This window comes from Gymnogyps californianus, chromosome 1, assembly GCF_018139145.2.
Source record: "Gymnogyps californianus isolate 813 chromosome 1, ASM1813914v2, whole genome shotgun sequence".
Lineage (NCBI taxonomy): Eukaryota > Metazoa > Chordata > Aves > Accipitriformes > Cathartidae > Gymnogyps > Gymnogyps californianus.
This window is the reverse complement of record NC_059471.1, coordinates 14107137-14127595: the sequence shown is the minus strand read 5'-3', so window position 1 is coordinate 14127595 and position 20459 is coordinate 14107137. Positions and strand designations below refer to the sequence as shown.

Here is a 20459-nt window from a genome sequence, read left to right as displayed (position 1 = left end):
TTTCCAAAATTTTTGGATTTCATAGATAACTTGTTAGAAGTAACTAGTTCCAAACGAAAAGAAGTTTCAATTCTACAACTATCCAAAATGCACTGTCTAGAGCTAATTCCTACAAAAAATATTACTGTTAGAGAAATTTTATTGCTTTCCCTTTTTATATTTGTCTGAATACTGGGAACTGAAAAGTGAGAACTTCTTAACAGAAGATATTTAACCATGTCTTGTTCTTAGTATTTCACTTTTCAAGTCCCATTGATTACAATACATAAGCCAAGGTAATAAATGTATCACAAAATGACACTAATTACTGTAATTTCACACCAAGAAAGGACAGTTGTTCTCAAGTAATCTCATTTGTTTGTGTTTTTCTTAAACTAGTTTTGCAAAACCAAAGCCCCCCTGCAACTCTCTCAGCTACACATATAGGAACATATTACACTCCATTGCCTCAAATATGTAGGAATTTCCTACCATTATTTTGGGTAATTTTCATACCAGAGCTATTTATATGGACAATTTATTCTGTTCTTTTCCCTTTAATAACCCAGAAAATTAAACACAACTGCTTCTTTAATGCAACATTATGGTTAAAATTTAACAGGGGTACAATTTCAGAAGTGACAAAATGAAAGGCTGATTTTACTGCAGCGACATATGATGCCCATTTCCGATATTAGAGAACATCAAAGAAAGTGTACAACTACCTGATGTAATAGGTATACCTATTTTAAAATAGATATGAAAAACAGAGCAAGAGAACGTTCTAACCAACAGGGATCTCTGCTGATTGAATCACAAATGACAAAGGAAAGTGATGGAGAGAGAACAGCCACTGACTGTGGGTTTTAATTTATGGCTAGACAGAAATATTTTGAAGAGTTATCAGTGAAATTCTAATGTTGGCCAGCTAGGAAAGAGTGGAAATGTACTAGATGATAAGTTATTGTTCAGAAGAACCAAATCTTAGCTCAAATGTAGTATATTATTTCAGTAACTTCAGCTTTATTATTCATTTGATTGGGAGTTTACAAGAATGATTCCCAGGTGCAGGTTTTGAAATTTGCAAGTTTTGAGCGGTGCAGAGACCTGTAATCTCTGATATGGCCATTGAATTACTTTGACAGACACCTGTCTTCCAGCTATACCATACTCTAATAAAGATCATGAGACTCTTACAAGTCTGTCTCACTTAACCCCATGGAAGTCCTCTTATCACTATTGTCCCATTGTGTGTTACCACAGTTTGCTTTAAGGAAAACTAGAGTGCTGGAAAGACATACTTCAAGTTTTTCTTCATTAACTCCCCACTTCAACTTTTGAATAATTACATTTTTATTGTATTTCCTGGTAACACTATGTAGTGTATTTGCTTTACTATGGATGATATTAGCTCAAGTATGTAATTTCCAGTATTCAATCAGTTCTAGTGACTTCATAGGAAATTTTTACACCTTTAAAACTAAGATCATGTTTAATTACCTTTGAATAATGGCCTTGGTAGAAATAATAATTTAATTTTTATGGAGACTAGAATATATTTACTTTCGCTAAGTTTCTTCTCCTGCACTTATTTTTGAGGAAGGAAAAAATATTTTTCCATTTATTCAAACTGAAATAGCCTTACATGAGAAACAGCCACAAAATGTAACTGAGTCAGTAATTTATGAAAGAAAATTTTCAGTTAACAGAAGGACCTGTGCTCTCTTGGCCAACAAAGGACCCACTCACACATAAATAACAAGAATAAAAAGGAACCCACTTTTATCTGCTCTACTAAGTTTGGACTGGCAGCAGCTGTTCCTTATCATAACAGACCAAGAATAAATGTAATTATCAAAGGGAAAAAAAAGAACAGTCTGTTCTTTTTCAATAATACTTACCTAAAATCTTCAGCTCGGCACTGGCATAAATGGTGCCATACTTGTTTTCTGCTAAGCACTGATACATTCCAGCATCTGAAAGATTCACACTGTGGATCGTCAGAACACCATTAACCATCTCAATCCTGCTCTGTAATGGAATAAAAAAAAAAAAAAAATTCTATAAAGGCAAACAGGCACTGGAAATTTGCTGTGCTATTAGCTTAAGGCAAAGGGACAAAAGACTTTATTAAGCTAAAATAAAACTGAGCAACAAATTTCCTTGGGCTTATTTTTTTCTTATTATATAAGGAATTACAAGAATAAAGCAGATGGGGAGGGCAGAAAAAACCTCCAATAATATTTAAAGGTAAATATTTTTCAGTGCAAGTCACTATCTTCAAGGCTTGCTTTTGTCTGCTTGCTTGTTTGTCTGCTATTACCCTTACACAATTTGTAAAAGCAGTTCATCCTGGGAACTTTAATGAGGCAAGAAGTCAGTTGTGGGTGTAACATATCTGATGATCTTCACATCTTTAGCAAAGGTTTGGTTTCAGTCATGGTACTATTTTCATAAAAGTAGATGCAAAGGATTGCTTGCGTGAGTAAGAGTGAAAGGGTCTAATCACCTTCATCACGAGTGCAAATTTCTTATTTGAAATGTCCACTAGTAGAAAAAAATTGCCACAGCTGGAAGAGAAGGGGCATTAATAGCTGTTTATGGAAATGTGTACTTCATGGAGCTGTATAATAAGTAATTTGAACTGCTATAAAACATCTCTAGGTTTCATTATTACAGTTGTAGGTTTAATTAAAAAAATGATAATGCGTTTGGGAATTCAGAGGAAACTGTGATAAAAGTTGTCTCTGTTGTAAGCCCCCAGTTTAAACCGAAATTTAATTTGAAATTTCAGAGCCTGGTGCAACTAATAGTTTGGAAAATCAGAAAACCAAAAAGTACAGATATTTAAATTGCTTCAATTTCAGGACTAATAGCTCCATCTAAAAAGGCAGAAATGGATAAAGTAAAGGCATATAACCTTATTTTCAATGCCTCACAGCTTCAATAGTAAACTGTGCTTATGTTTCCTTTCTCATTGTTTGCATAATTGGTTGATGTTCACAGATAGAAGTGACATTCACTGAAAAGAAAGACATTACATCTTTTATATTCATAAATCCATTCTGTGAGTTCATTTACAAATGGAGGCGTTTTCTCCCAGAACTGAACAGCTTTATTTTAATCTGGAAAAATGCATGAAATAAATCTACAAAACTTTTCGTTACTCTAAATAACTTGAGATTATAAAAATGGAAAGGTGCTAGGCAAAAACCCACGTGATGTGGGCTGACGTATTGATGATTCAGTGAGAGAAACAGAACAAAGTGAAATAACAGGCAGGCCATGTCATGAGTGGTCCTTTGAAAGGAAAAGAGAATTTTATTTAGATCTAATTCTAAAATATATCAGGTGATTGTAGTTAAAGACTTCACATTCTAGGAGTCTTACATGGAGCATTTTAATGGTCTTGATGGTGAGTTCTGTTACTTGCTGAGAATTAATGGAGTTGAAAACTGATGAAAATATAATAGTCATTGTACCTCTTACATTAGCCTGCTAGTGTTTTGAAGAGTATGACTATGTACAAACAAAAGGTGATAAATAACATAACATAACTTTGGGGGCAACATGAAGGAATCTGATTCAGCAAATATAGCACTTCTCTGAGTTGTTACTATCTTTTTATACAGAAAAGAATAGATACAAATAGCATAATACCACTATCTAAAAGAAAAAAATAATTAAACATACTGGAGATTGCTTAGATGTACATTATAGTACAACGGCAGATGCTGTTGCAGACATAGCTTAGAAGGTTCCATCTCCCAAATATTTCTGAACTACAGAGAATTACTAATGAATGCAATTTTACATTGCTTGAGATGGTTCAGAGGGGACATGCATAGAAAACCTGTCTGTATACTAACACTTAAGAAACTAACACAGAAAACAGTTATTTCTGAAGTATTTTTCAGTACTTTCTTTAACTGCCTTTATCCGAACGAAAGGAGAAACTTGCAACATACTGGTGACTCCTCATCTAATGTACCTGTGGCCAGAGAGGAACTCCATTTTTCAGCCAACGATATGTAGGCCTTGGCTTTCCGGTGGCTTTACATTCCCATCGGAGCTGATCTCCACTGTCTAACTGAGTATCATTAAGTTTCTCCACCCAATGTGGATAGGCTGCAAGAAAAAAACAGCATGCTATATACAAAGCGTATAAACTGATAAGTCTCTAGCTGATATGCAAAGACCTAATCAATTAAAGAGCTTAAATTATGGCCTTTACAAAGCTTAGCTTACTCTCAGAAAGAAGCACATTTAAACGAACAACCAAAACCAAGAGAGAAAGTAATAAAATTAACAGAACTCCATAACTTTAAAGGAAATGCTGTAATGGCACCAGGCAATGAGCAGTATCATGACCAGGAAGAGAAATCTGCCTGATTTAATAAAGTCCAATGGATTAAATTACGGCACTATATATTAATGCAGTCATTGTTACTGAATTTAAGAGCATTTGCTTGGCAGTCACAACAGAATATTTAGTAACTTTGCAAGACCTAAACTATTTAAATTTTGGTGAGGAGGTCAATCATCATAGACTCTGTTTCATGTAGTTTTCTCAGTTTACTAGGAAATCATGATTTATTCAGCTAGGAATGACTGGGCATTTGGTAAGATATTTGCACATATTTCTGTCAAAGTGTCTTGAGTTTAATTCATATTTCAAGGGAGAAAATGCTTTTAATGTTTTTAAGCACAGAACCCATGAGATTTCCGGCATTCATCGGGAACATAAATTCCACAGTAAGTTAATGTTAAAAACTTCTCTTTTTTAAAGGTAGACAGTTGTTAGGTGTATATGTGATCATTAGTACCTAAATTTCACATAATATGTTAAAAAGCAGGGAATATTTTTTGCAGAGAAACAGATCTTTAATGCAGCAGTCGATCAGACAGCTATATGTAGGATCTTATAATTTGGAAAACTTTGTATGATTCAGTGAGGAACTGAGCATTCCTATGCAGAAATAAAAATACATACTTAAAAGCCAGCTTTCGGGTTTTCATACTGTAGCCATATCAATTTATATAGCAAAGAGGATGAGAGATGAAATTGATTAACTTAACGATATTAAATGTTGTTTATTTTTTTTTCAAATAATAGAGAATAAGTAGCTAAAAGGCCTTCATTGCTAAAGGAATGTAAAATTCTTCTGCTTGGTATGAATAGAAGTCCAGATCTGTCACAACAAAGTCTCTGCTTCAAACGTTGGATAATTGATAATGTACTTACACATGGGGAACTGAGTTTAAAAATAAATCTTTGAATCTAGCTGACGTTTGACAGGTCACCAATCAAAGACGTGAGAAGATATGAAAAGGCATGACAGGTGACTAACTGCTTCTAGCTTACATCTCGTGCACGGATGATAAAGAAAGTGAATGAAGTGTCTATCATTCCTAAGCAGAGAATAGTCTGCTTCAGAGTCCCTGACCAGACAGTTGTCAGAAGCTGGAAACATATCAGAAAAAGAATCACTCATTTCCCTTTTAGTAGAGGAAAACAGAGATAAGATTGACCCAACCTCACTCCCAAACCCAAGACCAAAACCATCTGCTCCCTTATTCTTCTTACTACAGTGAAGGCAATGCATGACATGCTCCATATGTGCTCTGCTGCGCTGAATCACTTGATTCTTAAGTTATATCAAAGGGTCCCATGAAATCCCCAGAAGCAGTTTGCAGGAGTCCCTGCTCACTTGCGGTCTACTAATTGTCCTAAAAATACAATTCGATTACACTGATAGTTGTAGCTGTTGTTTTCTTTTTGAGTGTTTCGGTATGCACAAAGGAAGCACGCTGAGAAGCAATTGTTTCCTTTGAAAATGAGTACGCTAATATGATTTTGGAAGATGTGACAGTTAAATGTGTAACTAAAAATTCATAAAAGTTAGCCAGTGGTGCCATAAAATCATGCAGTTTCAAAAAGGCGCTAAATTGTTTCTATTTATATTTCATTCTTTTTATTATTTTGCTTTCCTGAAAATTCTACTATATGACCCAAAGCATATCTAGTCTCATTTTTCTATGTTGAATTTGATCTCATCATGAACCAGAGCGTTCAGAATTAGAGTGTGCACCTGTTTACACTGAAATAAAACTGTGTCCCCAGGCCTGGCTGTAGAGGTGTTCTCCTCAGTACAAAACTACCATTCCCTACTCTCTGTCTGTGGCTGTCTTGATAGCGCAGTCATGGCTTGGGTTTTCCTCTGTAACCACAAACTTGCAGATCACAATGGTATGATCGATTGGTATTAACAATCTTTTTCCATTAGTTGGGGTATTTCTACCCTAAATTTTCTTCTCATAGCCTAAATGGCCTTTGGATTCATAATTTTCAAGCTGTTGAACTTGCCATCAGCCAAGGCAATGACTCAGATTCCCACCTCTTTGAGAACAAGGTAGCAAAGCAATAGGTAGATGTAGCAGGAATAGAGCTAAATGCATGATTGAGAGAAATATTTTCATCACTTTTTGGCTTCCTTTTCTCTCTCTATGTACTCCTTACTTTGCCACAGAGAGTTCCCTCTCTGCTCATTAGCAAGGGTCACTCTCCATAATATAACACTTTTTCTTAAATCCTGTCAATTATTTAAAAAGCGAAATGTTTAACTGGACGTACAACCTCTGACTCAATGTATTATTTTCTTTTTTTTAACAAAAATGTGTTAACATCATCCTGATATACATGTGGGCAAAGAAAACTTCATTCCATAATTGCACTTAATTTTAATTAGAAATTATAAATTCTAAGAAGCATTTAAACAGATTTCAAAAGTAACAGGTTCTTTTTTCTTTTTTATAAATGCAACATTCATGTTGGGGAAAAATGGATGTTTGTCTGTTTTTTATCTGTCCAGTGAAGAGTTTTGGGGTGAATGTAAGCATAGAAGGATGTGGTTTATTATTCAGTAGTCTTTATGAATATTGTGCCATAGCTTTATACAGTGCTCCTGAGATTTTAAAATCACCGTCCAATCCCTGATTTATTTTATGCTGCATTTCTGCACCTGTTTATTCAAGGATGTCAAAATGTTTTACAAACACAAATTGGCAATAAATCTGCAAGCTTACAGGCCAGTTTTTATATCCTCTGTGCAAAATGAAATTCAGGTGCAGAAAACTCAGCCTACTTTCTCAAATTATTAAGCAACTTTTTCACTGAAAGAAAATTAAGGACAAATGACTGCATATAGTGTCCTAAAAAGTGAATGAGTACAGAGTTTGGGGTGAAAAAAACTATTTTTCTGGACACGAGACCAGTTGGGAAGTATACAGTAGGAGAAGAATAGGTAGCTATCACAGTGAGAAAGATAAGATAGCAAATTTAAACTGAAGGCGCAATTCTGACCACAAAAATCTCTTCCTCTCTAGCCAGTTTTACTGTATGGGGCTAACCTGTAGTGGCACCAGTGGATTTTCTTCCATACAGTTTTTATAAGGAAGTGATTAAAAAGGTTTTTAAAATCAAGATGGTCCATTACACTGCATTAGAGAATATTCCTGCCCTCAGCTGCTTGTTCCACTCCTGTGTTATGGCAAACCTCCTCTCCTGCTGTGGCAGCAGTGCTGCTCACGGGGCACTGCTGTGAGCAGGATCGGGGAACTGATCCAGCCAAAAGAAAAATGGTCAAAAAAGTGGTTTTGTGGTCTGCTTCACATCAACGTCCTCCACTGAACTGGCACTAGTGAGTAGGTAACACAGAAGAAAACCCAAGAAGTTCAGAGTGAGAGAGGAGCAGGAATTGCACAAACCAGCGCTTACCATTGGGAAAATGCTGCTAGCCAGGATTTGTAGATGAACTGTGATTACAAAAGGCTAACGGTCAATTTCTCCACCCAAATTTTAATTTTTGTGCTCTCTTCTATTAATCAATTTGAGATTGAATAAAATTTCATGGAAACTTGCAGGATGAGCAGATCACTTGGGGAAAAATCACACCTCTCAAAATAGGTTGCAGTGCATACGAGGATGTCTTGCACTATCAAAATTATGTTTTTAATGCCTTTGTCACTTCTACAGCTGAATTTCCACTAAGTGCTGAGACTACAACAATCTGAAATGGTCAGCATCCAAAATACCACTTTCTGAACAACATCCGAAGTGTCAGCTGTATCAGGCAGTCATGGTATATCTGGATTGCAGCATCAGGTAAGAAATGAAAAATCACTAGTTTGTGATTAAATGTGACCAGACAGGCAGACTGGGCATCCTGAGTTTTCTCCAAATACTCTGTGGTGACCCAGATCAGATGCAACTGTCGAAATGAAGAAGAATCAAACAGACAGCAAGTGAGTTCCTACAGAGATATGCAAATTGTGAGACCTCAGTATGACACAGCTGGTCCTACAGCCTGCTCTGAAATTTTACAAGAAATCCCTGGTAAGGAATGATGGCCTACATCTGAATTTCTGAGCCAAAATAATCGTAGTCTCCTGGAGGAATAAGATGTCAGTGAAAAGACAATGACCTTAGCGGTAAATAATTCATGTTGACTGTTGTTATGAATAAGAGGTACAGCAGGAAATGCTGTTTCAAGTAATGTCCCCCAATCCTGCCATATCAGCTGATGATTTTGTAAAATAACATTTGGCTAAACTTTGCACTGCTAAAAACCTTCCTGTCCAAACTCTCTTACACCCCTGGAAAGGGTTGTCAAGGTTTGTAGGCCAGTGAGACACTAATGCTGTCTTCAGGAGCACTAAAGGCTGCGAGAGGCTCACTGGGGAGTACTTCATCTCGAGGGCAAGAAAAGGCACTTGTAGGGGCTAGTAATAGTTTGTGCTTCTTGTTCTGCTGTACTGGAGGTCACTGCCGGTCTCCATCTGGAAGCCCTCTGTTACCTGCTCTGACCTCGCTGCCTGCTAATGCAGATAGGTGAAACTCTGACTCAGATCTGGTTTTGACTTATCTGCAAGATACTCTAAAGTACAATAATAGACTGAAGAGAAACTTAATAATATACTAGTCTCACATATCTGTTAATCAGAGGAATGAGACAGTCTGAAGTGGCCTCCCTTTTTATAATGTTAAAGAAGTTGTTCTAATATCATTGCAAAAACGCTGCCGATTAGCACAAATTGTGCACTATCCATAAAGGCAGTGACTGTAAAAAATATAATTTTGAGAATGGTGGAGAACTAAAAATTCATATTTCTATCTTCTGGACAGAGTAGAAAAAAAATGACATAGAAAATGTTTTCTATGGACTCCTATATTTGAGTACCATCTTTATTTCCGCTGAAAACAAAAATGTGTCCAGGCTAATGAGAGAGGCAGAGTTGTGTAGAACACTACATCATGTTTGCTGTGATTTTATGCCACAGGTCTGCAGGGTGCTCTTGAGGAAATAATTTCATTTTCCAGCATCTTAGTTTCTCTCTTGAAGAGCACCTTCTATATTCCTTTAACTCTGAAAGAGGGAGGCAGAGATAACTGTAACACCTTTATATGGTGCTTTGGCATCTAGCAGTTTCACAGCTCTAGAAAACAGCTAGCTGGGATACATCTTATAACTCAAATTAATTTTTGTTTTATTTCAGACATTTTAAGAAATGTTGTCGAAAAAGACCAGGCATGCTGCTAAATGGCTCTGGCCCCCAGGTCCCTAGGAGGAGCTGCTATACTTTCATGGACATAATTGACACTAAGAATTTGTAATACCAGAGAAATATCACTGGGGTATTGGCATGGTAGGAGGCATCAAGTAGTTCCTGGGCTTTGACTGCTGTTTTCAGTAAAAGCCTTCTAAAACTTTTGCTGCAAGTGCAGTAAGGATGGCGTATCCAAAATGAGAGGTGCAAACTACCGTCTTTGCCATCACATATTTTTTCCAGCATATACCAAAAAAAGTTGAAGACAAAAACCTGCCCTTGGCTCTAGATGGATGAGAACAAAAAGCAAGGAGAGAAGCATCATCCAGAGATATGCTGATACTCACTAAAAAGAAGGAGCTAAGATAAAGACACTGGAAAGCTGGAGGAGACAGGAAAATTGATTATGGACCTGGAAATATCGACATATGTGGAAAATAAACTAAATATACGATGCCAGTCTACGGTTATTTCATGAAAGTGTGTAACAAAGACAGAGAACTGTGTATAGTTAGTAATGGGGAGAAAGCACTAGGGGCCATGGGCTGAAATCAAGAAAAGAAAAATAAAATTGATTAACAGGAGAGACTCCTTCTTAAAGGTATCTATTAGCCTGAGGACCTCTCTAAACTGCAGCAGTTGGAATTCTACTGACTGCAATATATGGAGACAGAAAACAATTCAGAGTCTGAAAGATTCATTGCATGATCTCCTGCAGTAGACCTTTCCTGCTAAGTATTTAAGGTTGTAGGATTCATGGAATGATAGCAAGTGACGTAGCTTTAATTGATAATAAGTAGGTGGGACTCAAGCATACATTCAATATGAGGAAAACTTTGACTTGTAAGTATTCAGGGCATGTCTTATATAGGCTTTTGTTTGTAGCCTCTAGGATGCAGCAACAATATTATATAAAATTCATGATTTTTACTTGTGCTGGTTTTGGCTGGGATAGAGTTAATTTTCTTCATAGTAGCTAGTATGGGGCTATGTTTTGGATTTGTGCTGAAAACAGGGTTGGTAATACAGAGATGTTTTCATTATTGCTGAGCAGTGCTTACACAGAGTCAAGGCCTTTTCTGCTTCTCACCCCACCCCACCAGCGAGTAGGCTGGGGGTGCACAAGGAGCTGGGAGGGGACACAGCTGGGATAGCTGACCCCAACTGACCAAAGGGATATCCCATACTACACGACGTCATGCTCAGCATATAAAGCTGGGGGAAGAAGAAGGAAGGGGGGGACATTCGGAGTGATGGCGTTTGTCCTCCCAAGTAACTGTTACGTGTGATGGAGCCCTGCTTTCCTGGAGATGGCTGAACATCTGCCTGCTGATGGGAAGTGGTGAATGAATTCCTTGTTCTGCTTTGCTTGAGTGCACGGCTTTTGCTTTCCCTATTAAACTGTGTTTCTCTCAACCCACAAGTTTTCTCACCTTTACTCTTCCAATTCTCTCCCCCATCCCACCAGGGGGAGTGAGTGAGTGGCTGTGTGGTGCTTAATTCTGGCTGGGCCCAATGTGGGGTTTAAAGGGTTCAAGATAATGACAGATTTGATTGGAACGTGCTACGTCGAATTTATAGCTGTTATTGCTGTTTACCTATTGACAGCCTCCTGTGCTTGCCATGGGGCTTGCTTGCCTTACTGTATATTACCGTCTAGTGCTCATTAGTGGCTGCTTTTTGCTTTCACTGCTTGCTGTACTGCTGTACTGCTTATCATCTCACTCTGCTGTGCCTTGGAACATTTTGATGACAGCAATGGTGATGCACCTGGGCTGGCAGATGGCCAGGGCATCACTGCTGTTTCTATGCTGCTGTACTGGACAGGCTGGAACTCCAGTGTGAACATGAGTTGAAGGGACTGTGACCTGTGGATGAGTCCACATGGGAGCAGGACATCCCGAAGCATCTGTGGCCATGAATAAGCCCATGACAGAGCAGGTACATCTTGAAGTGTCTGTGGCCGTGGTTATGTCTGTGCCGCAGCAGGTATACCTCTGAAGGGATTGTGGCCTGAGGATAAGTCCACACTGGGGAAGTTACACCTCGAAGCTTCTGTGGCTGTGGATAAGTCCATGCTGCAGCAGGTACACCTTGCAGCATCCGTGGCTGTGCATGAGGCCATGCTGGAGCACCTCAAAGCGTGTGGCCATGGATAAGCCCATGACAGAGCAGGTACATCCCTGGAGGGACTGCAGCCAGGGGTAAGGTCATGTTGGAGCAGGTTTACTTCTGAAAGGACTGTGGCTGTGGGTAAGGCCACGCTGGAGCAGATATATCTCTGAAGGCATTGTGGCCCATGGAGAAGACCACGCTGGAACAGGTGCACCTCAAAGCGACTGTGGCTGTGGATAAGTCTATGCCACAGCAGGTATACCCCTAAAAAGACCGTGGCTCATAGATAAGGGTCTACTTGGAGCAGGTACACTCCTAAGGCACTGCAGTCTGTGGATAAGTCCAATCCAGAGCAGGGGCAAGGGGAGGAGTTCAATGCAATGTTAAACCCTATTACCTGGTCCAAAGGGACGAGGGGTGGAGATTGTAATGGATATACCTTTAAATTGTTGTAACCCGGGATTTGAGTTGCATGTTATAGGAATTGCTATAGCAGGAACCACCTGAACCAATGGAGGACATGCCTTACAAGAAGCAGTGCAAGTGCAGCAGTGACCTGACCTGAGCTGGCTTTGGTGCCCAGTAACTCCACACAACACATCACCTCTCCTGTCCTGAGTGACCACCATAACAGATGGAGCCCAAAGTTATGGACCGAATTAACTCAATGGACATTTTGTGGACATGTGTGGACATTTATGGACATTTTACAGACATTTCACAGACATTTCACAGGGGTTGTCCATAGACTAAGGGAATGATATCTGTGTATTCTATCAAAGGATGGGAAGGGGGCTGGTGGTTAATGAGGATGTATTGGATAGTGTGGGACTTGAGCATGACATAAATGGTATGGAATACAGGGTGGAGAATGTGCTGGTTTTGGCTGGGATAGACTTGATTTTCTTCATAGTAGCTCTAGTTTTCTCTCTTTTACTTTTCCGATTCTCTCCCCCATCCCACCAGGGGCAGTGAGCGAGTGGCTGTGTGGTGCTTAGTTGCCAGCTGGGGTTAAACCACAACATTACTAAATATTTTTAATTTCAGGTTGTGTTTTTTCTTTTCAATGTGATGCATGATTCAATTTTTTTTATGCTCACTCAAAAAACTTTTAGAAAGACCAATCTTAGAGAGAAAATGTTCAACACTTTTTGAAAATCAGAACCTTCAGAAATTGTGCATGCCTAGATTGACAATTTTCTACAAAAACAGACGCACTTCTCCAGCTCTGATTCCTGTACAACGAATTTGACAAAACTCAGCACCCAGGTATGGCAAGGGTGAAACATTAATAAAACTGTGAAAAAAATCCTAAGATATTTCTAATACTGTTTTCTGACAGATACATCATGCTTAGGTTGCATGTCATTGTTATATATCATATCAGGAGAAAAAAATAGACCTTTAAAATTATAGCAGTACTCTTTAACCCTTCCCACCCCATAAACATCAAACATGAAATTGTATTTAAGCCAGTTCTTTGAGGGTGTTAACTTTATTTATATTTCAGACTTTAATGCATTACTAAGGAATAAAAATATACAGCTTAATTCAATACTAATTTTATTTCAGAAGAAAGATATTTTGTTTCTACTGGACCTTAGCATCCTTCATATGTTGTTAAAGCCTTAAGTGTGGACAAAGCATTGCTGGATAATGCTGTATGCAGTTACACTTACTGTACACTTGCAGTTGTCCTCTGAAGACATTTCTTCCACGAGAGTTTTCAGCCTTACATTCGTACATTCCTGCGTCCTCTAGCTGCACATTAGGTATTTCAAGCACAGCTTGGGATTTTCTCAGGCGGGCTTTACTTGGATTATGACCATTAACTTTCCTCCAAGAGATCGTTGGAACAGGGCTGAAATATTTAGTAAAATTACTGTTAGCACTCTTCCACTATCGAGAATATAGATTCTGTTATCTGGTAGTTTAAACACTTAATAATCTAAGTAGCAATAAAATATAACTGCAATTAAGGTTCATATAATGCTTGATATACCTCACTTCCTGTAGGGAATCCTTAATAAATGGCTTGCTACATGGAACATGTCTCTTTCATTCACAAGGGAGGCCAAGTTTTTATTGAGATCAAGTAAATCACTTGAAATACTCTCTCTAGAGCTTCTTTAGCACTCTATGCTTTACTCCTGAACACTTCCACTTGATAGGCAAAAGAAAATAACAACTTCAAAACCTGGATGAATTTAGCAAATTCCAACACACCCCAGTTTTCCTGCAATGAAACTGCAGTTCAGGAGGTCAGTAAGTGATAACATCCATCTAGGTGAGGGATTTCAGTATCACTCTGTCTTGGATAAATTAAGGTGACCAAAGGTTTGGAGACTTTTTCTGTTGCAATATTCTTTAAGTTACAAAACTGGTTGTGTAAGAAGTATGTATTAATGCCACTACTGCTTCTGACTCACAGCATTACATGCCTGCTTGCAGGAGTGGAAGGGCTTTTCACTGTAGCTTGCTATTCCACACAAGTCTATGTGGAAACTGTGTCATTTACATTCATACTGAGAGAAGAAATGGATTAGACAGTGTTTGCACTCATTTAATTTTCTCTTTAGCCCAAACACTCATCAGTTGTTGTGCACCCATTGGGCTTTTTGGTACAGACATACATTTGTCTAAATATGGCAGATACTTAAGTGGTAAGAAAAGAAAAAAGAAAAAAAAGAACTGTAGTTATAAAATTTTGATTGTGAGCTGAAAACTAGACTGCTTCAGGTATTCCAAAAGAAGCTTGGAGGACATCATAAAAGAAAATGTAACTGTTACATGCTGATACTTTTTAAAAGAATATTTTGTATTTATTTGAATTGCTTTCAAGTCTAAGCTTAGATACAAACACAGTTGGATCTTGTGGCAGTTTAAGTGGGGAAAAGTACTTCATAGCATAGATTCAAATTCAAAGCTTCTATTAATTTCTGCCATCATTTGCCAACTTCCACTTGCTGTAACTATATGAAGTTGCACTAAAAAATCACCTTTCCCTCAGTATTTCAGGGTGTCCAATTTGAGACACAGCAAATACAGACATGGCAACCAATCATGGGTAAAGCTCTAGCTATTCTTCAGCCAGTTAAAATCAGGCTGTGAGTTACTGCAGCTGTACTCAAACTTCCAGACAAGATGCTTCAAATTCTAGTACTTCATAGAGATTCAGAAAATTCCCAGACTTGTAGTTGGAGGTCAGAAGGTTTCTCTAATCTTATCTCCTGAATGTCACAAATCACTGAATTTCATTGAGCCTGTTAACATAATTACCTTCACAAAGCCAACATATAGTCTCATATGGAATGGTATCCACTATTTATTTTAATATATCAGAAAGAAACAATCATTGTTTCCCTTATCAGTTTGCTGCACTGATTACTTAACCTGGCAAAAGATACTTTATTTTGAGTGTGTGTGGATTCATCTCTGAGGGATAGTCCCTACAATACCTCTCTATTCTTGCAAAATGGTCCTTTATCACTGTCCCCCACGGAAGAAATACATGTATGGAAATCAAATCACCTTTTTTTTTCCTTAATAAACAAAACAGACTGATCTCTTTTTCTTCAGCACTCTGATCATGTATATCTTTTTCTTTTTATAGATGGTTGTGGATCATATGATGGGTATGGATCATATGAGCTCTTTTTTTTTTGCCTACTGTATCACCATAGAAGCTTGATAGCTTGCTCTTTATTCATCTTAAATTACTTTCTTGCTGACTGATCTCAAATTTTGGTGTCCTGTAGGTTTGGTTTGAGGACGCTTCTGTGCAGCTTGTATGGGCCTAATTTATAAAGTTTGCTTTCTGTTAGAAGTTATTTTACATACTTTTCAACTGGAAGATTAAAAGATCTTCCCATTCTTATCTGAGACAGATACTTCAACCTGTTCAATTCTAAATATGAAGAATAAATAGGAAATTTCTGTCTCTGATGCACTAATAAAACTTAATGTCTTTAGCCCTATCACTTGTGATATTCCTTTCACATCCTTAGCTACATATTTTGATTTGCTATACTTTGATAACTATTTGTATATATTAGAAGTAGTACAAATAACAGTATTAGTTTCTTTTTTCCCCATTTATTAGCTCTCTTATTTTATTTCTAATTGCACACTTCACTTTGATATTCAATTTTATACTCTTTCTTGAGTGACTTTCTGCAGATTTTGTAAGTCAGTCTCGTGTTGTTTTGCCTTCAGCTTTAAGTGTAAACTCCTTATATGCTTGTACTCTTTCTATATGGAATATAATTATGTTATGATTGCTGGCTGCAAAACAGCCACCATGGCGAGGCAAATGTTTCATTAATCATTATTAATCACAACACAGGTCCACAGTAGGAATACTTTATGCTGGTACAGTGCAATACTACTCAGCAGCTGCTGTTTTATGAACAAGATAGGTGTACAGGTACACTTTATTTGGCACCATAAGCGTGCCATATTTGTTATCCGTTACTGCATATTTGCCCTTCAGCCCTACTTCCAGTAAAATCAGTGACAAAAATGCTTTTGCTCTATTGTCATAGAAGAAAACTGGTTCTGCTGAATACTACTGATAATTGGAATTTTTTCATAGTGTATATTTCTGAGGAATAATGAAGACATTATAAACCGTGAAAGTTCTCTCATTTATCTGCTATGAGATTATTCTGAAATTCATGTATTTAGAAAATTTCCTTTAAATTGCATTTAACTAATTTTTTTGACATTTGCTTTCATGTCTGCTACAGAAGTAAATGTGTATAACACGGCAAATACAGAGGAAACTTGTTCTCTGGGTCATTAGGAAACATATTTTTAAAAAACTCAGGTTTTTCTTCATCAGTATGAGGTAGTAAGTGGAGTTTTTCAAGGACATAAAGTTACTTTAGCTGTGTAGATTTAATGATTTCAAAGGAAAGTACTCCCAAACTGCAAATCACTATTCACAGACAACTTGCAGTTCTGTTTAATGAAGCTTATTTTCCTTGCATAACTTACAAGTGAGTATGAATTTTACATCTGAAATAAAAATATATCTATACGTATTTCTCCTCTGTGACTTGTGTGAGAATGAAATGAAATATATGTGAGTGAGGACGTGAAAGAATAAAATTGTGTGACTTAACTAGAAAACTCATAAAATCCACCATAAAAGCTAACTAACATATGCACATATTTTCATCTTTTCAAATGATCCACAGCTTTAAAAAAAATAGAGCAACAGCAGAAGTATCTCTAACATTAATATGAGTTTAATGTAATATGCATAACTGTTAAATCTTATAATCATTATAATCCATTTTTATTTTGGTCTCAGCAGACATCTATGGGAATATAGTTTCCTCGTTTATTATAACCCTGTTCACATTCAACTCCTATGAGTAACTTTATTCAAGTTTCAATTGAGTTCGAAGATAAGATTTCTCCTCACTTTTGGAAATAATCTGTTGAATACTACTGTTAAATCTTAGCACCACTGAGAAGAAAATACTACTTGATTTCAGAAATACCATCATTAAACTTCTCATTCTTCTGAGCTGAAATAAAAGTTCTAAGAGGTCACTGGTGACTGTGATAGACATTACTGTGGGTTTGTTCACTTTGAGTTTGAAGAAAATATGAGTTATAGTTTTACATTTACATCTAGAAGAGATTATAAGAGTCAGTTTTCAGCAGTATATTATTTGGGACAAGTGCTATTGAATTTGTTGGAAATTCTTCACAAGTTTCATTGGAAATAAAAATGTTTTGAAAAAACTATTGGAAACAATTTTCTGGGTTTTTTTGCAATTTCATCTGAAAAAGAATTTAATTAGTTTTATAAAGCATATGTTTATTTCAGGAAAGGGGTGAGGTGGAAATAAGAGTAACATCTGGATTTTAAAATACCTTTTCCATGGATCTCAGCTCCTAGTTTTTCAGCAATATCTTAAATAAGAATGCACAGGTTACTTTTTCTATATTTGGTTGGTACAAATTGATGTGCTCTTTTGAAATATTTTACCTTCTACTGTAATTTCAATTCCTCTCCACACTATTTCACTTTACCATGCATCACTGTTCTGAGTTGTGCCTTCAAACCCACAGGTTCACATCATAATATATCTTGAAAACCTCTGCGTGCCCGTGCATTTGAGACTAGAAATAAACCTCTCTGCTTATGCCCTCCATCCTTGCAACTGTGTTAGATATCTTCTAATTATTACAGGATAATTATGTAGGTGTATTGGGTTTGCATGGCAAGGTTTTAGTAGTGCGACGGGCTACAGGGGCGGCTTCTGTGAGAAGACACCAGAAGCTTCCCCTATGTCCCATAGAGCCAATGCCAGCTGGCTCCAAGACGGGCCCGCCGCTGGCCAAGGCCGAGCCCATCAGCGATGGTGGCAGCGCCTCTGGGATAACATATTTAAGAAGGGCGAAAAAACCTGCTGCAGAACAGCAATTGCAGCCAGAGAGAGGAGTGAGAAGATGTGAGAGGAACAACTCTGCAGACACCAAGGTCAGTGAAGAAGGAGGGGGAGGAGGTGCTCCAGGCACTGGAGCAGAGATTCCCCTGCAGCCTGTAGTGGAGACCATGGTGAGGCAGGCTGTCCCCCTGCAGCCCATGGAGGTCCACGGTGGAGCAGATATCCACCTGCAGCCCATGGAGGACCCCACACCGGAGCAGGTGGATGCCCAAAGGAGGCCGTGACCCCGTAGAGAACCTGCGCTGGAGCAGGGTCCTGGCAGGACCTGTGGCCCCATGGAGAGAGAAGCCCACGCTGGAGCAGGTTTGCTGGCAAGACTTGTGACCCCGTGGGAGACCCATGCTGGAGCAGTCTGTTCCTGAAGGACTGCACCCTGTGGAAGGGACCCATGCTGGAGCAGTTCATGAAGAACTGCAACCCATGGGAAGGACTCATGTTGGAGAAGTTAATGGAGGACCGTCTCCTGTGGGAGGGACCCCACGCTGGAGCAGGGGAAGTGTGTGATGAATCCCCCCCCTGAGGAGGAAGGAGCGGCAGAAACAAAGTGTGATGAACTGACTGCAACTCCCATTCCCCGTCCCCCTGCACCGCCGGGGGGAGGAGGTAGAGAAAATCAGGAGTGAAGTTGAGCCTGGGAAGAAGGGAGGGGTGGGGGGGAAGGTGTTTTAGGATTTGGTTTTATTTCTCATTATCCTGCTCTGATTTGACTGGTAATAAATTAACTTTTTTTCCCCAAGTCGAGTCTTGCTTTGCTTGTGACGGTAATTGGTGAGTGATCTCCCTGTCCTTATCTCGACCCACGAGCCTTTCATTACATTTTCTCTCCCCTGTCCAGCTGAGGAGGGGAGTGATAGAGCGGCTTTGGTGGGCACCCGGCGTCCAGCCAGGGTCAACCCACCACAGTAGGATTAAAATGTCGAGGAGTATCATGAAATTGTCTCCATCAGATACTTTCCATAAATGTCCATCAATCATTTACACAATTCTACCTTTAGAATGTCCCATATAAATCTGTTCTGGTCAGATGCAGAGATTTAGGAGACAAGATAATAACTTTTCCTTTCTTTTGGTTATTAAAAGATAGGAAGTACTCATGAAATATAGCAGTGGTGTTTTAAGAATAGAAATAGAAGGAAATAGTGATGAGTTTGAAACCTGTGTGCAGGAACAAGTCCAGGTCTACAAGCATCCATGATTGTACTAAAAAAGTCTGATGCAGGTATCAGTGTCATATACTAATGTGGATGTGCTTTCCTACCATTGCTGGCTTGTTCCTTATGGCACAGAGCAAGGACAGTGTGCCTGCTTCGCTGCATCTCCAGCTCCACATGGTTTTCTTCACCCTTTAAATCCTATCACGTTAGAGCATCTCTAACATCTAAAATAGTGCTATGGATAATGATTCATTATCTATAATGATTCATTATTCATAGTGAATTATACTCCAGAGGCTTTTCTCTGCTGATTGATCAGAGCCTAAACTGTTAGCTCAAACTTGATCCTTTGGGAAAAGCTATTCTGCAACCCTTTGTTTCTACATTTAAAAGTTAGATAATGGTATTTACTCTTAATGAAATCACAACAGCACAGATAGATGATGAAAAATTTAATAGAAAAGAGCTGAACATCTCCTCCTGTGGATCAGTGTTGGCCACATTGCAAAATTCCATATTATATTTTTGTCATCATAGTATAGCAGATGCTATATTGTGGGATGGAGGAGGTGTTGAACTACTACAACTGTTAAATAAGGACGGAAGTAAGCTCTGTTTTTTCCTCAGCTGTCCAGTGACCCTTTTTTTCTAGTCTCTGTATCACACCCTACCTCAGCTTGCTGGCTGGGGACACTCTGAAATAAGTGGACATTCTTCTAAAAAGTATTAAAGACATGACAACAGGTAAATTGTCACCAGCCTGTGACTTGATCAAGGCTGTTGAGAGGGGAATCTGAAGCAACTTGAAAAGCAAAAGACATATATGACATCTGCTGTGTTAGTATGGGGGATAATACATGAAGAATCCACAAATTTAAGTTAGAGGAGACAAATGCTTTGAAGCAGAAAATTTGCCTGAAAAGGTGACGTGTTCTTGGCAGGTGTTTGCATGGATTCCCAGGGCCACAGTACTACAGTACCACTGCGTTTACTTGCCCTGTGTAAAGCTATTTTATAACCGGACTTTCCTTCATGTAATTTTTCTCTGTCCCAAACTTTGTCCAGGCAGAATTTCTGTAGCTGACACATTAATCTAGGATTTCCTAACTCTGCTGTTATAGATATGGCCAGTGTATGT

General features: G+C 38.3%; 1 protein-coding gene across 1 annotated transcript in view; it reads right to left on the bottom strand.

The window, feature by feature from the left end:
• The window catches only part of CNTN5 (contactin 5), a 356213-nt gene that overhangs the window by 130263 nt on the left and 205491 nt on the right, over positions 1–20459 (bottom strand). Inside the window, exons 8-10 of the mRNA XM_050914379.1 lie at positions 13380–13561; positions 3971–4107; positions 1881–2010 (exon numbers count right to left, since the gene is read on the bottom strand). Of these exons, the coding sequence (XP_050770336.1) occupies positions 1881–2010; positions 3971–4107; positions 13380–13561 (449 nt within the window). The remainder of the gene's footprint in view (positions 1–1880; positions 2011–3970; positions 4108–13379; positions 13562–20459) is intronic.